This window comes from Rhamphochromis sp. 'chilingali' (assembly GCF_963969265.1).
Source record: "Rhamphochromis sp. 'chilingali' genome assembly, chromosome: 9".
NCBI classification, from domain to species: Eukaryota; Metazoa; Chordata; class Actinopteri; order Cichliformes; family Cichlidae; genus Rhamphochromis; species Rhamphochromis sp. 'chilingali'.
This window is the reverse complement of record NC_137936.1, coordinates 22,755,697-22,769,182: the sequence shown is the minus strand read 5'-3', so window position 1 is coordinate 22,769,182 and position 13,486 is coordinate 22,755,697. Positions and strand designations below refer to the sequence as shown.

Sequence of the window (13,486 nt, the reverse complement as noted above, 5' to 3'; positions counted from 1 at the left end):
TATATATTTCCTCAATTTACAACTTTTAATTATTTGACTGCCTTTGTTGCATCCTTACAAACCAAAATTTTGTTGTTGTTTTTTCATTATATGCTCAGATTGTCAGTATTCAGACACCAATGTCCACGCTATTGCATGACCCCACACAAAGTTGAACTCACTCAACTGGCGCCATCTTGTGTCCGTACTTGGCGGACGACTGCAGACACAGGTGCAAAAAATTCAATGTCACCTTTTCCCCTGGATCTCCCCACTGTCCCCCAGCTGTCACCTGAGCACTTGGGAGCGTAAGGTAATAGCATCAAGATGCAATCAAGATTATATGCTTGTCAATCACTCCGTCCTGCTCAGTGGCTAAAAATGTGCGAAAGAGATATAAGCCTTTTCACAGATGGGAAGATAAAGTGCTTCTAATATTCATGTGTTTACTGGCAGGGCAGCAATGCAAGCCCTAAATGTTACCAGTAGATCAGTATGAAGAATAACCAGTTAGCAAAGGTTTGGACCAAAAGAAGATGAAATGTAATCATTCAAAGAAAAAATAAAGAAAAACATCTGAAAATGTAAATCTCTTTCCTGTAGAAGCAAATTTTCTGTAACCACTTTGAATTTTGTGGCACTCTCCCTTACTGGTGATCTGAAACAGGGTCTGCTGCTGTATATCTCAACTGAACAGAGCCCCTGCTTGTAAGCTACATCCATATTAGCAGTTTATTTCCATGTTTACACCGTTTCATATTCTTTGCAATAGTAACAGGATTACTTTGCGACAAACGGTAATTTGTGGAATTCCCTCATTTCAGTTTGAGGATTTTCTTTTTGCTCTGTACCCGTCTTATGAAAAAAAAAAATGTTTCTGTATTCTCGTCTCCCCGGAGGTTTGATTCCAGAAGCCCTTCAGGTTTTCGAGCAGACCTCTGTGAAGGGCCAGATAAAGCAGAGCAGAGCAGGGCCTGGTGATGCAGGCACAAGGGAGCACCAGAGACATAATAACATGCCAAAGAATCCATTGATGAGTCTTGCTTTTAAACCACGGGCCAATTTGATATTTCACAAAAGGCAGAATATAGAAATATACCATACACCGGGAATGATATGCCAAATGTGTGACTCTGTGCATATTTTTTTTATTAATTTCCAGCAAACTATATATGCTTTGACTTACAGCCTCAATGTTTCAGTAGCATGCAAGCATGCATGTTAGTTATGTTAGTTAATCAAAAAAAAGTCCAGTGAAAACACCAATTTATTAACTTCCCATAGAAACCTATTAGAGATGATAAAATTAGCTAAAAAGCTGGCCGCTCTAACTTTATTAAAAGTTGGCCATGTTCTCCTTGTTTCTTGTATTGGTATTGGAAGGACAGTGTATAAGCATATGAAAAGAATAAGCTTATACTAATGAACGTGTCAGCATCACAGTTCAGCTCGTTTTTTAGTTTCTGGTAGTTTTGGATAACAATGCAGGTCAAACAAGCATGCCATTAATCTTTATCAGACTACCCAGGCGATCAATGGTTTTGGTATGAAGTAATGGTTTTAGTAGTTTAAAGTTAAAGTTTAAAGTTTGACGCCAAGGGAAAGTGGTCAACCTCGCACTATAATCTCATTTTACTCTTTCCTGTGCTTTGTTTTCAGATGAAAAATACGTACAAACAGTTGTATAATTCTGTGCATCTGTTGTTAGTCAGACCCTTTGTTTTCAGCGTCATACTTACAACTGCGTCACAAGTCACTCTGAAACATTTCCTTGGTGTCATCATGCACTTTATGATTGCATGCTGATGGGAATTAGTAAATGTACATAAGTGAATTAATGTATGGAAATTAGCTCGAGTGCCACCGTGGGCCTGGTTCAGTTGATCCCCAGCTGCATATGTTGGTAATCACCGCTGCTTCTTGAATTCACTCACAGGCACGCAATAAACAACCTGCTGCCAGCACCCCCTACGCTTTTGTCTAATCCGCCGTTTCACTGGGCTCTAGTTTGTCTCACAAATACGAAAGTGAATCTCAGCAGCAGAATGCACAGAGGCACATTAACTAGGATGTGTGCCTGCACACTAAAGCCCCAGACATTAGGTCTAGGATTTACACTGGAATATGATTCCATAACTGTCTTAAGAGTTTAGTGCAGAAATAAGTTCTCAGGCAGATCTTGAAGAACTTTGTGACTTTTGAGACCTCATGCCTGGAGATGTTTTTTAAAACAATTCATTACTTTAGTTAATTGACCTGTTGAGCTGCTCGTTTTAATCTGCAATGAGCCTGACATTAACTGAACTAATGAGACATTTTCTTAAAAAAAAGTTTAGTGTTGCATTGATTCTTTCTCATACATTCTTCTACATCCTTCTTGAATCTTTGGTTAATGCTTCCACCTACTGGAAGAAAGAGTGCATTGGCTGTTATTAAACACCATTAGATACAGCTGCAGCAGAAGACAATGCTGTTTTTGTTAAACAGCCTTGAGATATAAATACTTGTGTTTCAAATCTGGCTTAAATCAGCATAGTAGAGACCATCAGACCCTGCCAAGGCATAGAAATAGTATAACAAGCAGCTGGAATGATGATTTGTTGGATAAGCTGTGTGATCTTGGCTTACTGTGATCGGATGTTATGAGCCACCGGAAGCACTGTGAAAGGAAGCATTACTGCACTAAGATAGTAGGGGCAAAGAACAAACACTCGCCAGTGATCTGATCTCCCGGTCATCATGCTTTCCAAGAGCTCCATCCATCATTGATTTTAAGGTTTCACTGACTTGCCCTGCAAAAATGATGCAACAATAAATAGGGATGAGAATTGAGATCTATCTTGCTACGGCTACATCTTTCACTACAGATGTCTCCCTCTGCTTGTCTACCGCGACTATGTCCGATTGGTTATGTCCATCACTAGTTTGTCCATCTGTATCTAGAAGTCCCACAGGATCTCAACTTGCTCATTCTCAACCACTCGAGGGGGCGTACAGCATTTCGACCTCAGGACTTGCAGGCCATACTGAGCACAGATGTTCCTGTACACTATGCCAGCCTCTTTGTTATGTATGCCCTGTCTGCTAGCGTCTTGCACCCTGCTGTTATGCGCTGGAATGGTACAGTGACATGCTATGCAGGTCCTGTTCTTGTGCAAAATATATTTGTTTGCAAAATCCTACTAACAATAAAAGAATCTATTTTCAAAAGTAACTACTTTACTTTTTTAATTCACATACTTGCAGGTGCGAGTAGAATAGGCACGGACCGCAGTCTAGGAAGGGGGATAGTGTCGCGCAGTCTGGCAACCCTCCTGTCAAACTCGCAGCGCGTGCAGGTTGCTTCTGGAAGTTGGAAACAGAAGTTAGCGTCTTTGCACCTAGCAGTACAGAGCTGCAAGCTAACATGGCAGGAAAGAGGGCGTTAGTAATCCTGTCTAAAGGCGCAGAGGAGATGGAAACTGTTATTCCCGTGGATATTATGCGCAGAGCTGGGGTATGTAACATGCTATATGTTAGCATTTAGCAAATTAGCCTGTTAGCGGCCATAAAAATTAGACCCCGCTTCAGTCGACTCACAACAGTATTGGTGGCAGCATTGTTAAGATATCAGCCTGTGAAGACTGTTATAACAGCCTGATATCTTGATAAGGGTTACATACGCACTTATCATGTGCTAAAGTTAACGCTTGCTAACACTGTCGATCTAACTTAGCAATTTTTCCCCTTTGCATATTCCAGGTTATTTAAGCGCATAAGCTAAGTGTTCAGTCAGCTATTTTGGGGTTGTCTGCTAATGGTTGACGGACTCATAACCTTACTAGTGAGTGCAGACAGAGGCCAAGTTAAATGTCAAAGTCCAGCGTCGTTGCACATCTCCGCCATTTGATATCTTTCAAAATAAAAGTCTACGTCAGCCAGTGAAGACAAAATGCCACATTGAACCATCAGGATAATGATGCACTGTTGTTGTTGTTTTTTTCTTTTACTGCCCATACATGTAGATAGCAGTGACGGTAGCTGGTCTTACGGGCAAAGAACCAGTCCAGTGTAGCAGAAACGTTGTCATTTGTCCTGATGCCAGTCTGGAGGAGGCGAGGAAACAGGTGAGGCTCAGCAACTACCTGCTAACATTACATACAAGAAGGGGAAAAAAAGCGTTATTTACAATGCTTATATTATATGCTTGTATGTCTTTATTATTGGAAAAATGTTAGTGTTGATGGTTCTCCCCCCCCCCCTCTAGGGCCCTTATGATGTGGTCCTGCTACCAGGAGGAATGCCAGGAGCCCAGAATCTGGCAGAGGTGAGATGGGGAGAGGGTCAGTTTTTACAGTTAAATTTTTTTTTGGAAATGACTTAAGAATTAAAAACAAGTTAAAATGCTTGAATTTGCCTAAACATTAGGACTAAATAACTGACAGTGAAAAGTGTGAAACAATTTGTTTCTAAAGGTTCATCAGTCTTATGTTTGATTAAGATGTCTAAACTGAATCTTCTGTATAGTCTATGATGTAACCTACACAAATGGTTCTGCTTGTGTGTGGTGCATCATGTGTTTTATTGTCTTGTGATTGTGTCCTGGTGTTTTATATGTGGTGCCAGTGACAAAAGAAACAAGTAAAATCTTGTTATGTTGTTGTTATTGTTTTTTTTCATAGGCAAACATATTTTCCCCTCGGGTTTTTCAAGTTCTTTGTACATTCTTTCAGGTCACTGCGTACTTATGGCATAGATTTAATGCACATGTATAAATCCACTGTTAAACGCATACGCTCTTTCTGTTAGCTCACACACTTGGGTCCTCAGTTAATACCACCTTGTCAGATTAAGTTTCATATTGATATCACCACCTTCGTGGATTTAAGTTCTCTGCTGCGGTGCCAAAATTCCAGTATTGGGACCATTCTAGATTTGTAAATCGATAATTGTATCCAAAGAAATGCTGTTGCTTCTTTTTAGCTATATGCATGTGCAAGAAATGTTATCTTGTTTTCATAGTATCACAATAACATTTTTTTACTAAAATTGCAAATATTTGGCAGCGGTAGGACGATTATTTTTGCCGGTTAGACGCTAATTGGGGAACAGGGGAACTAACACACACGGCGTTTAGAATGAGCACACAGCAAGCCTAGTACTGACTCACAGTTTGAAGGATATTTAGGATATTATTTAAAAGGTCTACCTGATGTTCACAAGAGGTGGCAACAAAAATGTGTGCAAACAAGGAAGTGACTCACATGTAGAAAAGTGGCTAGGAATTGTCCTGCCAACTTCTTCTCTCATTCAACACAGAGTAGTGTTCTGTTATACTGCAAATTCTGGTATTGATCTGATACCAAGTAAATGCAGGGCCCGCCACTACACCACAGTAAATGCAGTGCATCATGTTGTCAGCCTTACTGTATCTTAGTCAGGGAAACTGGTCAAGCCATTCTCTTCGAAATCTATACACTTTCCCCCTTTGACTTTCAGTGGGCTCTGGCTCAGAGTCGCTCATATGTGGCTCATTATCTGATGCCATCTCCAGACCAGTGTTAGACACAACCTGAGAGGTTGATGGCTCTTTGTCAGAGCACTGGCTATCAGTTTCGAATGGATCAGGCCTTAGCTTAACAAGAAAGTTTTCAATCGTTCTTTTCATCTTTTCTCATTACCCACAGCTACATCTACTACTTCTATCAGACCTAGGCTACTCACGTCTCTCTATCCGCCTGCACTTTCAAACATACACACGTAGGCCTACAGGAATATCTTTACCACGGCCAATCAGAGGGGTCCCACCCTTGACTATCTCTGATTGGTTTAGACCACCATATGGGCATAACGTGTATCTGTTGTTGACCACACGGAGACTTTCACAGTTGCGGAGATGTTTCTTTTTTTACTTGAACGGCTGGTTGCACTATTGCGACCTAGGATTTTTTTTAGTCACACCATTGAGAAATTGGTTGCACTTAGGCCATGCATCTCCATACCAGCATCAAAAATGTCTCCAGAACATGGCAGGGCTGTGCCATATCATATCATCTGCAATAACACTAGTGTAAATTTTATGTGAGTTATGTCAGCGTCAAAGCGTGACATCAGTGCTATTAGCAATGCCATGCCTTTGTGTTCCATAGCATACACGTCAGAAAGACTAGGCATTTTCTGAGAGCAGGAGCCCCATGTCAGCCGCTAATGAAGATTTAATTCCTAAAAAGGGAACTTTTTCAAAAAAAAAAAAAAAAAGCTCACTTCAAAAAGTAACCTTCAAAAAAGCTCAATACTTTAGAAAATATGCACAAAGAATTTTGTTCCCCCCAAAGGTGGAAACAATAAGCATGTTTCACCACTTAACCACTCCAGTGTGGTATATACCAGGTGATGTTGTGACTCAAAAGTAAATTAATGACTCAACCAAGCATCACTAACTGCGCTTCATATGACAGGAAGAGAAAACGTTGATTGGAATTTACTGATGTGGTTATGTGGTGGAAAAGCCCAGGCAGAAGTATTCTTCAGTTTGATTATGTGACAGTATTGTAGAGCTCTTGAAGAGTTTCATGGCTAAGGTAGTTGTTGTGAAACTAAAGTGTGAAGCAGGCATATTAAACTTTACTTAAAATTTCCAGAGAAAACAGTACCGAGGCTACATTTGTGCTTATAATTGACTCATGGTGTGTTACTGCTGTTGCACTATAATGTTGCTGCTGCTGGCACCTTGTTTCAGTAGAATCACACTTCAGATTAGGTCACCAGAAAAGGAGGATGGGAAATGCCCTTCAGTTACTTATACTTATAAATGCTGCTGCCTTTGAGCTGTCGACATCAATAAAATGTTTTTTTTTTTCTGTATCATCAGAAATGTCACTAGTGTCCTTTTTTGTAAGTCACTAAAGACAAGTAATGTAACTCACAGTGAGCTGCATTACTTATGTTTCCTGAATTCTGTTAGAGATTGTTGTCATTCTGTGATGAAATGGCAATTTTTTCCTCCTGAATACTCATCCGTGTAATACGCTGGCCTTCATCGATCTTGTATAGTATGAACTGAACCATGTGTGTTTCAGATGTGTTCAGGTTTCATGTTATCCCATCCAGCTGGATGTGGAGAGCATCAGTTGGTGTTTGCATTTATATTGTTATATCAGAAGAATTTGGTTTTTTTTGTATTAACTGCTTGTCCAATGTGCCAATGAAATAGATTTAAATAGATTAAAGAGATCCATATTTTTACTGTTCTTGTAAATACTCAGTGAAGCATATATTACAAGATTTTGTATTTGTATTGTATAAATAATATGGTAAATAACCACATTAGTTTACACTATATCAAGGATTTTTAATGGACGAGTCTATTGAATTTATGCTCTGGTTCAGATTTTAGATATCTGTCCAGTGTGTGGTGGGATCAGCTACAGCCTCTCTGTAATCATGAAAAGCAAAAATAGCTCTGTAGATTGGATAAATGGAAGATGAATAAGCCTTGAGTCAAGATAGGAATTTGTTGTGATTGTGTTTTTCTTCTTTTAAGTGATTTTATATTTAAAAAAACAACAACAACAACACACACACATTTTAGGCTTTAGAATTTGATGAGAAAATGGCCAAGAAATTGACAGATTCTGTCTTTTTAAAAAAAAAGAAATTTAATGCACAATATGAGTTTTGATATACGAGTCATATTTATCTGATGGGTGCATTATATTATTCGTTTTTATTTTTGCTGGGTAGCTCTGTGTGTGTCGAGTGTTTTTTAAATATTGTCAGCTTATCTCAGTGATTATAATAAAGTCAGCATATACTCAGTGGAACCACATGGACTGCAAATGACTCACTGTGCATCTGGTTTTTACTCTCTCTTGCAGTCTCCTGCTGTGAAGGAGGTGCTGAAAGATCAAGATGGCAGAAAAGGCCTGATTGCAGCCATCTGTGCAGGTACAGTTTGTGGAAACAACAACAACAAAGTCATAATTACATAATTACACAGGACCAACCTTGAGTTGAGGTCACTCTCTGTGGGTTAAAGCTTCAACAGGCAATAAGCAAATGTTTTACTTTAGATAATCAATAAAAATTAAATGTTGATCACACAGACTGGTGCTGCCTTTAGATTGATTGGTTTAAAGTCTAATCTTAACATTTAAAAGCTGTTTTCCATAAGGAAAACGCCTCAATCCAAAAAAGGCAAAGAGAGAATTCTTCTTAAATTGCGGATTATGCAATTCGTGCACATATTTTGTGCATTAAAAATATTCTTCAGACTCATGTATTCTTAATACAGCTGTTTATATGGACCGTGTAATTTGGCTGGCTAAATTTGCAGCATTTATTTTCTTCCATAAGATTTCTTCCAATTTTTGTGTGTGAATAAACTGATATGATTAATCAGAACAATGCATTTGTAAACAAATGCAAACACAGCTCAAAATGTCCACTGGTATTGAATACACAATGATATGGAAATAGTGAAATAAGATGATTTTACCTCAGACATGCAGTTAAACGCTGCTCTGGGTCAAACCATGAAATTCTCCCTGCTGCTGACTTGTATTGAGAAGTGGATGAAACCAGTATCGGTTTCTTACTTTTCTTATTTAGAAACATCAGGAACAGCTTATCATCGGTTGACGCTGACCTCAGTTTTTTCACAGTGTGTTTTTTGAGGATGAAGTATTTGCAAATTTGCTTCTGAAAAATGTTGAATTTTGTTGTCTTTTGGCATCACGCTCATTTTGTAATGGCCTTAACTTTGGCATTTTTACATGGCAAAAAGAAAGTGTTGTTGTTGTTGGAGGAGCCAAGGAAGGTTCAAGAGTGATGGAAACAGATACATACAGACACATACTGATTGCAGGGTTTGTAAGATGTTGTGGTCATAAATGTGATCATTGTGCTATGGTGTAGTTGAACAAAAAAATAATAATGCGCACACTTTTCCAAAATATATCAAAACAGTTGACGACAAAAATTAATAATAAAAAAATTCTCATCTACAAAGATACTCTGGTTTTAGGTTCATCAAGTTAGTTTTGTACTGGCAAATGGGATTAGGAAATGATGGAGGTTTGGTAGGTTCACACGTCATTTCTGAACATTTTAGTAAGTGGATTTAGCCTAAAAAGAGGATGCATCTCATCCAGATCTTGAAAAATATACACCAATTATAAATATCCTGCTCCATTAATTTATGGAAATTTGCAAACCCCATTCACAAAGGGTGAGGTTTTGATTAAGAAGTGTCCCCCAAGTGCACCCAGAAGAGGTGACATTTTCTTTGACAGATGAAAGGACGCAGGAAGGACAATTCGAACGGGAACAGGGGACCAATGCGGCAAAGTGGATTGAAGGGTGTCCTAGAAATGACTGAAATCCTCACAGGAATATACAGTTTAATGAAACTGCCAGTTATTATCCTGACACATGAAAAAAAGTTAATTAATAAAAATAAAAAAAAGACTTGATTGAAAATTGGAGTAATAATGCACCAAACAAAAGAAACAGGACAAATGTATCTTATATATATACTTCTATTTTGAGCTAATAAGTGACACATGGATGTAAGAGAGGTCCCCAAATATAAATACACAATTTATAAAACAGCCATCATAATCCTCACACTTTTCTCTGCCTTGCGGTTCCTGGGAGAGAGAGACCTTCTGAGACACAGACTGCTGTCCTCTGGGTGGGGACTGTGTGTAACAGGAGTAGCTTGGCTCTAACTGGCAGACTGCTGTTGTGCCAGGGAGAAGTGCAATCTTTAGACTGCATGGGAAGGCAGCCAAGGAGCATAATCAATAACTTTCTATTTATTAACAGTTTTTGGATGAGCTCACTGCAGTGGTAGGGCATTACCAAAGTTAATGCAGCAGCAGTCAATGTCTTTCTTTCTCCTACCTCTCTTCTCAATGTGGCTCAAAGTCTTTGGCGAGAGGCTGAAACCATATACTATATGTAGATATACTTAGAAAAATGGTACAGTTAAGGATACCTTTGGGACACAGTGTTATAATCGCATACTTTGCAAGTCTGTCATTGATTTAGCAACTGAAATCCATAAGGTAAAATGCATCATGTTGTGTATTTGCATTTTCTTGTTGCTGTAAACATTTTCCATTGAGTTTGAAAGGGCTGGTTTGAGGATGCAGCCTTTTGCTTAGTTTACTCTTGACTCTGAGTTCTTTGAACTGCATAAAGATGAAAACGAAGACCGACACAAGCAGCTGAACACGCTCTTTAGTGTCACTTTCTAACAGGAAGCTGTTAAATGAACCTTACACAGCTTTGCCCTTCTGCAGGTCCCACTGCTCTTCTGGCACATGGCATTGGCTTCGGCAGCACAGTGACTACACATCCTGCCATGAAGGAGAAGATGATGGCTGGAGGTAAAAAACAAACAAACCCAAAAACAACAAAAACAGAAACCTGTGACTTCATGTACTGCTAAAGGCTTTTGATATTTAGTGCTGAAACTCAGAAGAGAACAGGAGGAGGTGTGTGTATTTGTAAAGGGCAGCAGATGGTGCTATACTAGCGCTTTCTTGCCTATAGAGAATTGTGTCACTCTGCAGTAGAAGAGCACACCACTCAGAGGTGAAAAGCAATACAAGAATTTGACAGAACATACTAGAAATGGCTGAAATTGTGACCATGTCTACATTCTCATAGTTCACTGTAACATCATGACATGTGTGACTTTCGGTTTGTAGCTCAAAGCTGTCATATTGTCATAATCCTTATGGTGTTGCTCTTTCTTTTTTTAGACCACTATAAATATTCAGAGGCTCGAGTACAGAAGGATGGACATTACATCACCAGCCGTGGGCCAGGAACGAGTTTTGAGTTTGCCCTGACGATTGTAGAGGAACTTATGGGGGCTGAGGTTGCAGCTCAAATCAAGACTCCTCTTATTATGAAAGACTGACTGTAGCTATGTTTTCTTGCAAGACTGCAAACAACACAGCCCCTCCCCCCTATAAAAGTCTGACAGTGCTGAGACTGCTAATCCATTATAGCTGGCATCGAGATTCAGGACTTGCTATTGAGAAAACATTCTGTTGCGAAAGGTTATCGTCTTCCTCTGCCTTTCATAAGTTGCCAATGACACTGAAACAATATGGATAATAATCACTGTTATATTGTAGCTAATTTCCACTAACTGCTTCCCTGTTATTTTGACTGCTGTATGGCAATGCCTGTCATTAAAGGACAAGTGTGATGAATCTCTGCTCTTGTTATTCCATTGTTTATTAATACTGGAGGTCACTCTGTAGATTTCACATGCCTGCAGTGCATGTTGACACCTAAATATAGGCTGCATAATGTAATGTATTGTGAGCGCTGGTTAGAACGCGGGAAGCGGAATCCGAATTGATTGACAGGCACTCTGGCCAATGAGAAACGTGGACCTAAATGCAGTTGTGTTTTAAACGGCGAATGGTTTCTCGGCCGCAGCCGATAGGGCGGGGCTTTGATGTAGCGCGTGGTAGCTGTGTCAGAGCAACAAAATCCGGAGGGTCTTCATACAGTCAAAAAGGAAGAGGAGGATTTCGCCTAAGGTAGGAGCGTTTGGGTTTTCTTTCAAGTGTTTTGCGGGTTATTCCGACTCCTGTTAACCATAACGTTCTCCGGGAATGTGCTTTGTAACTGTAATATTTTATTTAAGAATATAAACGCAGTTTACACCACATTAATCACGTTAACTAGCCACCGCGGGTGTCGAAATTAAGATTTCTCCGGCACGTTAATTACACAGCAGCATACCGGACAAAGGTTACATCATTTAAAGAGTGGGTGTTTGCAACTAGGACTCACTTTGTTAGCCGTGATTAGCCTGCTGAGTGTGGTGAGTGGTGAGCCTCAAGTTCGCGGCGATCTATAAAGCCATAATGGATTGACATCACTGTCTCAAATTGGCCGGGCAGAGTAACGTTTGCCCGAGGTAACGCGTCCACTGCTTGCTCACTGTGCAGGGATGCGTTGAACTGAAACAGGAAGAACGACGTATCTTTACACTGTGAGATCGTTCTGCAGATGTGACCTGACATGGAGACGTCAGCTCCAGAAGCCCTCCATCCTCAGCAGCAGCCGCCGCAGTCAAGACTGCTGCATACGCTTACTGTAGCTAATGCAATGCGGCACAGGCCAGGTTGTACATGACTTGTGATCCAACTAAATATGACTACAGGAAATTTAATGAGCTCTAAATCAAAGTTCCATCGATACTGATGTTGCCACTTATTGGTATGACTATACAAACTACAGCATTTTGCAGCATGAGTTTGCTTCACCAGAGATCCTTACTGACAGAGACGCCCTGTCAGGATTACACATTCATGGTATTTCTTTAAAAAAAGTGCAATCCAGAGGTGTCATCTCCATCTTATTCAGTTTACATAACCAGGAAATACACAGCAAGTTATAATTCCATAGACTCCATGCTCAGTTGTAGGGAAACTCCCTTTTACACCACTTTCAAGCAGCAGTGATTCTTAGCGAATTCTTAGTAATTCCATGCATATCCGCAGCAGAGCAGTCAGAGATCATCAACATTTAAAAGCAGATCTAATGGGCTTTTATTATACAACCAAACAAAAGTTAGGGTGACACTGAGGCTTCCTTCCCGGTATTGTGCATCAAGAGAAACAACTGTTAAAATCAAATGAAAATCAACATCATCAAAAAAAGGAGTGTTTGTGTGAGGCTCCCCATGAGAAATGATTTCACTCGCTGACTACTAATTGCATGTTTAACGTATTGATTACTTTAAAATGTTTTTTTTGGTGACATTAGTTTGAGGCAAAAGAGACAGTGTTAACATTTTTCTGCATTTTTCAGTTATTTTCTGTTAGTGAGCTGTGTTGCTAAGTGGTTAATGTTAGGTTTCTTACATATTTGAGGTCATAAGCTGTGTTTGAGGTCTGCAGACCACAGGCTGAAGTTTGGTTTTAGAGCTTATATATCACCTTCTTGGAGCTATTTACCCAACCGAAATAAGCCCACAATTTGGATTTCCTGCCCGACTGTTGAATAACAACAGGGGCCAACCATGTAAACAATGTCTGTCCATGATTGACTGACCATTGCAACTTCCTGTGGAGTTTGAGGATTTTTTTTCTTTCTTTTTTTTCACTGACTAACATTTATTTAGAGATAATCTCTTGCTGGTTACGGTTTCCAAAAGTGTTTTTTTTTTTTTTTTTTAATCATTTTAGATGACTATTCTCATTGTGTTTAGACGTCATCATTCTATTGTCTGCCTGATCGAATTGGTTTTATTTCAGTGTTTCATAATAAACCAATTAATGTCAATTAATCCTTACCACTCCCTGGAAGATGAACATTGCTGCTTAAATGGCATCTTCCTCATAAACTGTATAGCACATTCTCATTAATTTTCTGTGTTTTTCAGTGGGGTATTTATGGAACGTTAACATTTTGCGCTCTTGCACAAAACATGTTAGAATTATTCTGCTTGAGCAGTGGTACAGTAAAGAGCTTCAGGCTTGACTCCCTATTT

General features: G+C 39.5%; 2 protein-coding genes across 3 annotated transcripts in view; both read left to right on the top strand.

The window, feature by feature from the left end:
• Positions 1-3,268: 3,268 nt before the first annotated feature.
• park7 (parkinson protein 7) lies at positions 3,269-11,189 on the top strand. Its single transcript, XM_080891083.1, has 6 exons — positions 3,269-3,475; positions 3,984-4,085; positions 4,226-4,285; positions 7,836-7,905; positions 10,266-10,352; positions 10,731-11,189. The coding sequence occupies exons 1-6, from the start codon at positions 3,386-3,388 to the stop codon at positions 10,889-10,891; spliced, it is 570 nt and encodes a 189-aa protein (XP_080747209.1). The 5' UTR covers positions 3,269-3,385; the 3' UTR covers positions 10,892-11,189.
• A 246-nt stretch (positions 11,190-11,435) lies between these two features.
• The window catches only part of kcnab2a (potassium voltage-gated channel subfamily A regulatory beta subunit 2a), a 116,417-nt gene continuing 114,366 nt past the window's right edge, over positions 11,436-13,486 (top strand). For both annotated transcript variants that reach the window (XM_080891077.1, XM_080891078.1), the window contains exon 1: positions 11,436-11,525. The gene's annotated coding sequence lies outside the window, so the exon portion shown is untranslated. The remainder of the gene's footprint in view (positions 11,526-13,486) is intronic.

Bases quoted from the DNA above. Each gene is read 5' to 3' on its own strand.
- park7 (XM_080891083.1), top strand. From the start codon at position 3,386: ATGGCAGGAAAGAGGGCGTTAGTAATCCTGTCTAAAGGCGCAGAGGAG. The intron at 3,476-3,983 runs GTATGTAACATG...CCATACATGTAG, and splicing joins ATATTATGCGCAGAGCTGGG to ATAGCAGTGACGGTAGCTGG. The intron at 7,906-10,265 runs GTACAGTTTGTG...GCCCTTCTGCAG, and splicing joins GATTGCAGCCATCTGTGCAG to GTCCCACTGCTCTTCTGGCA.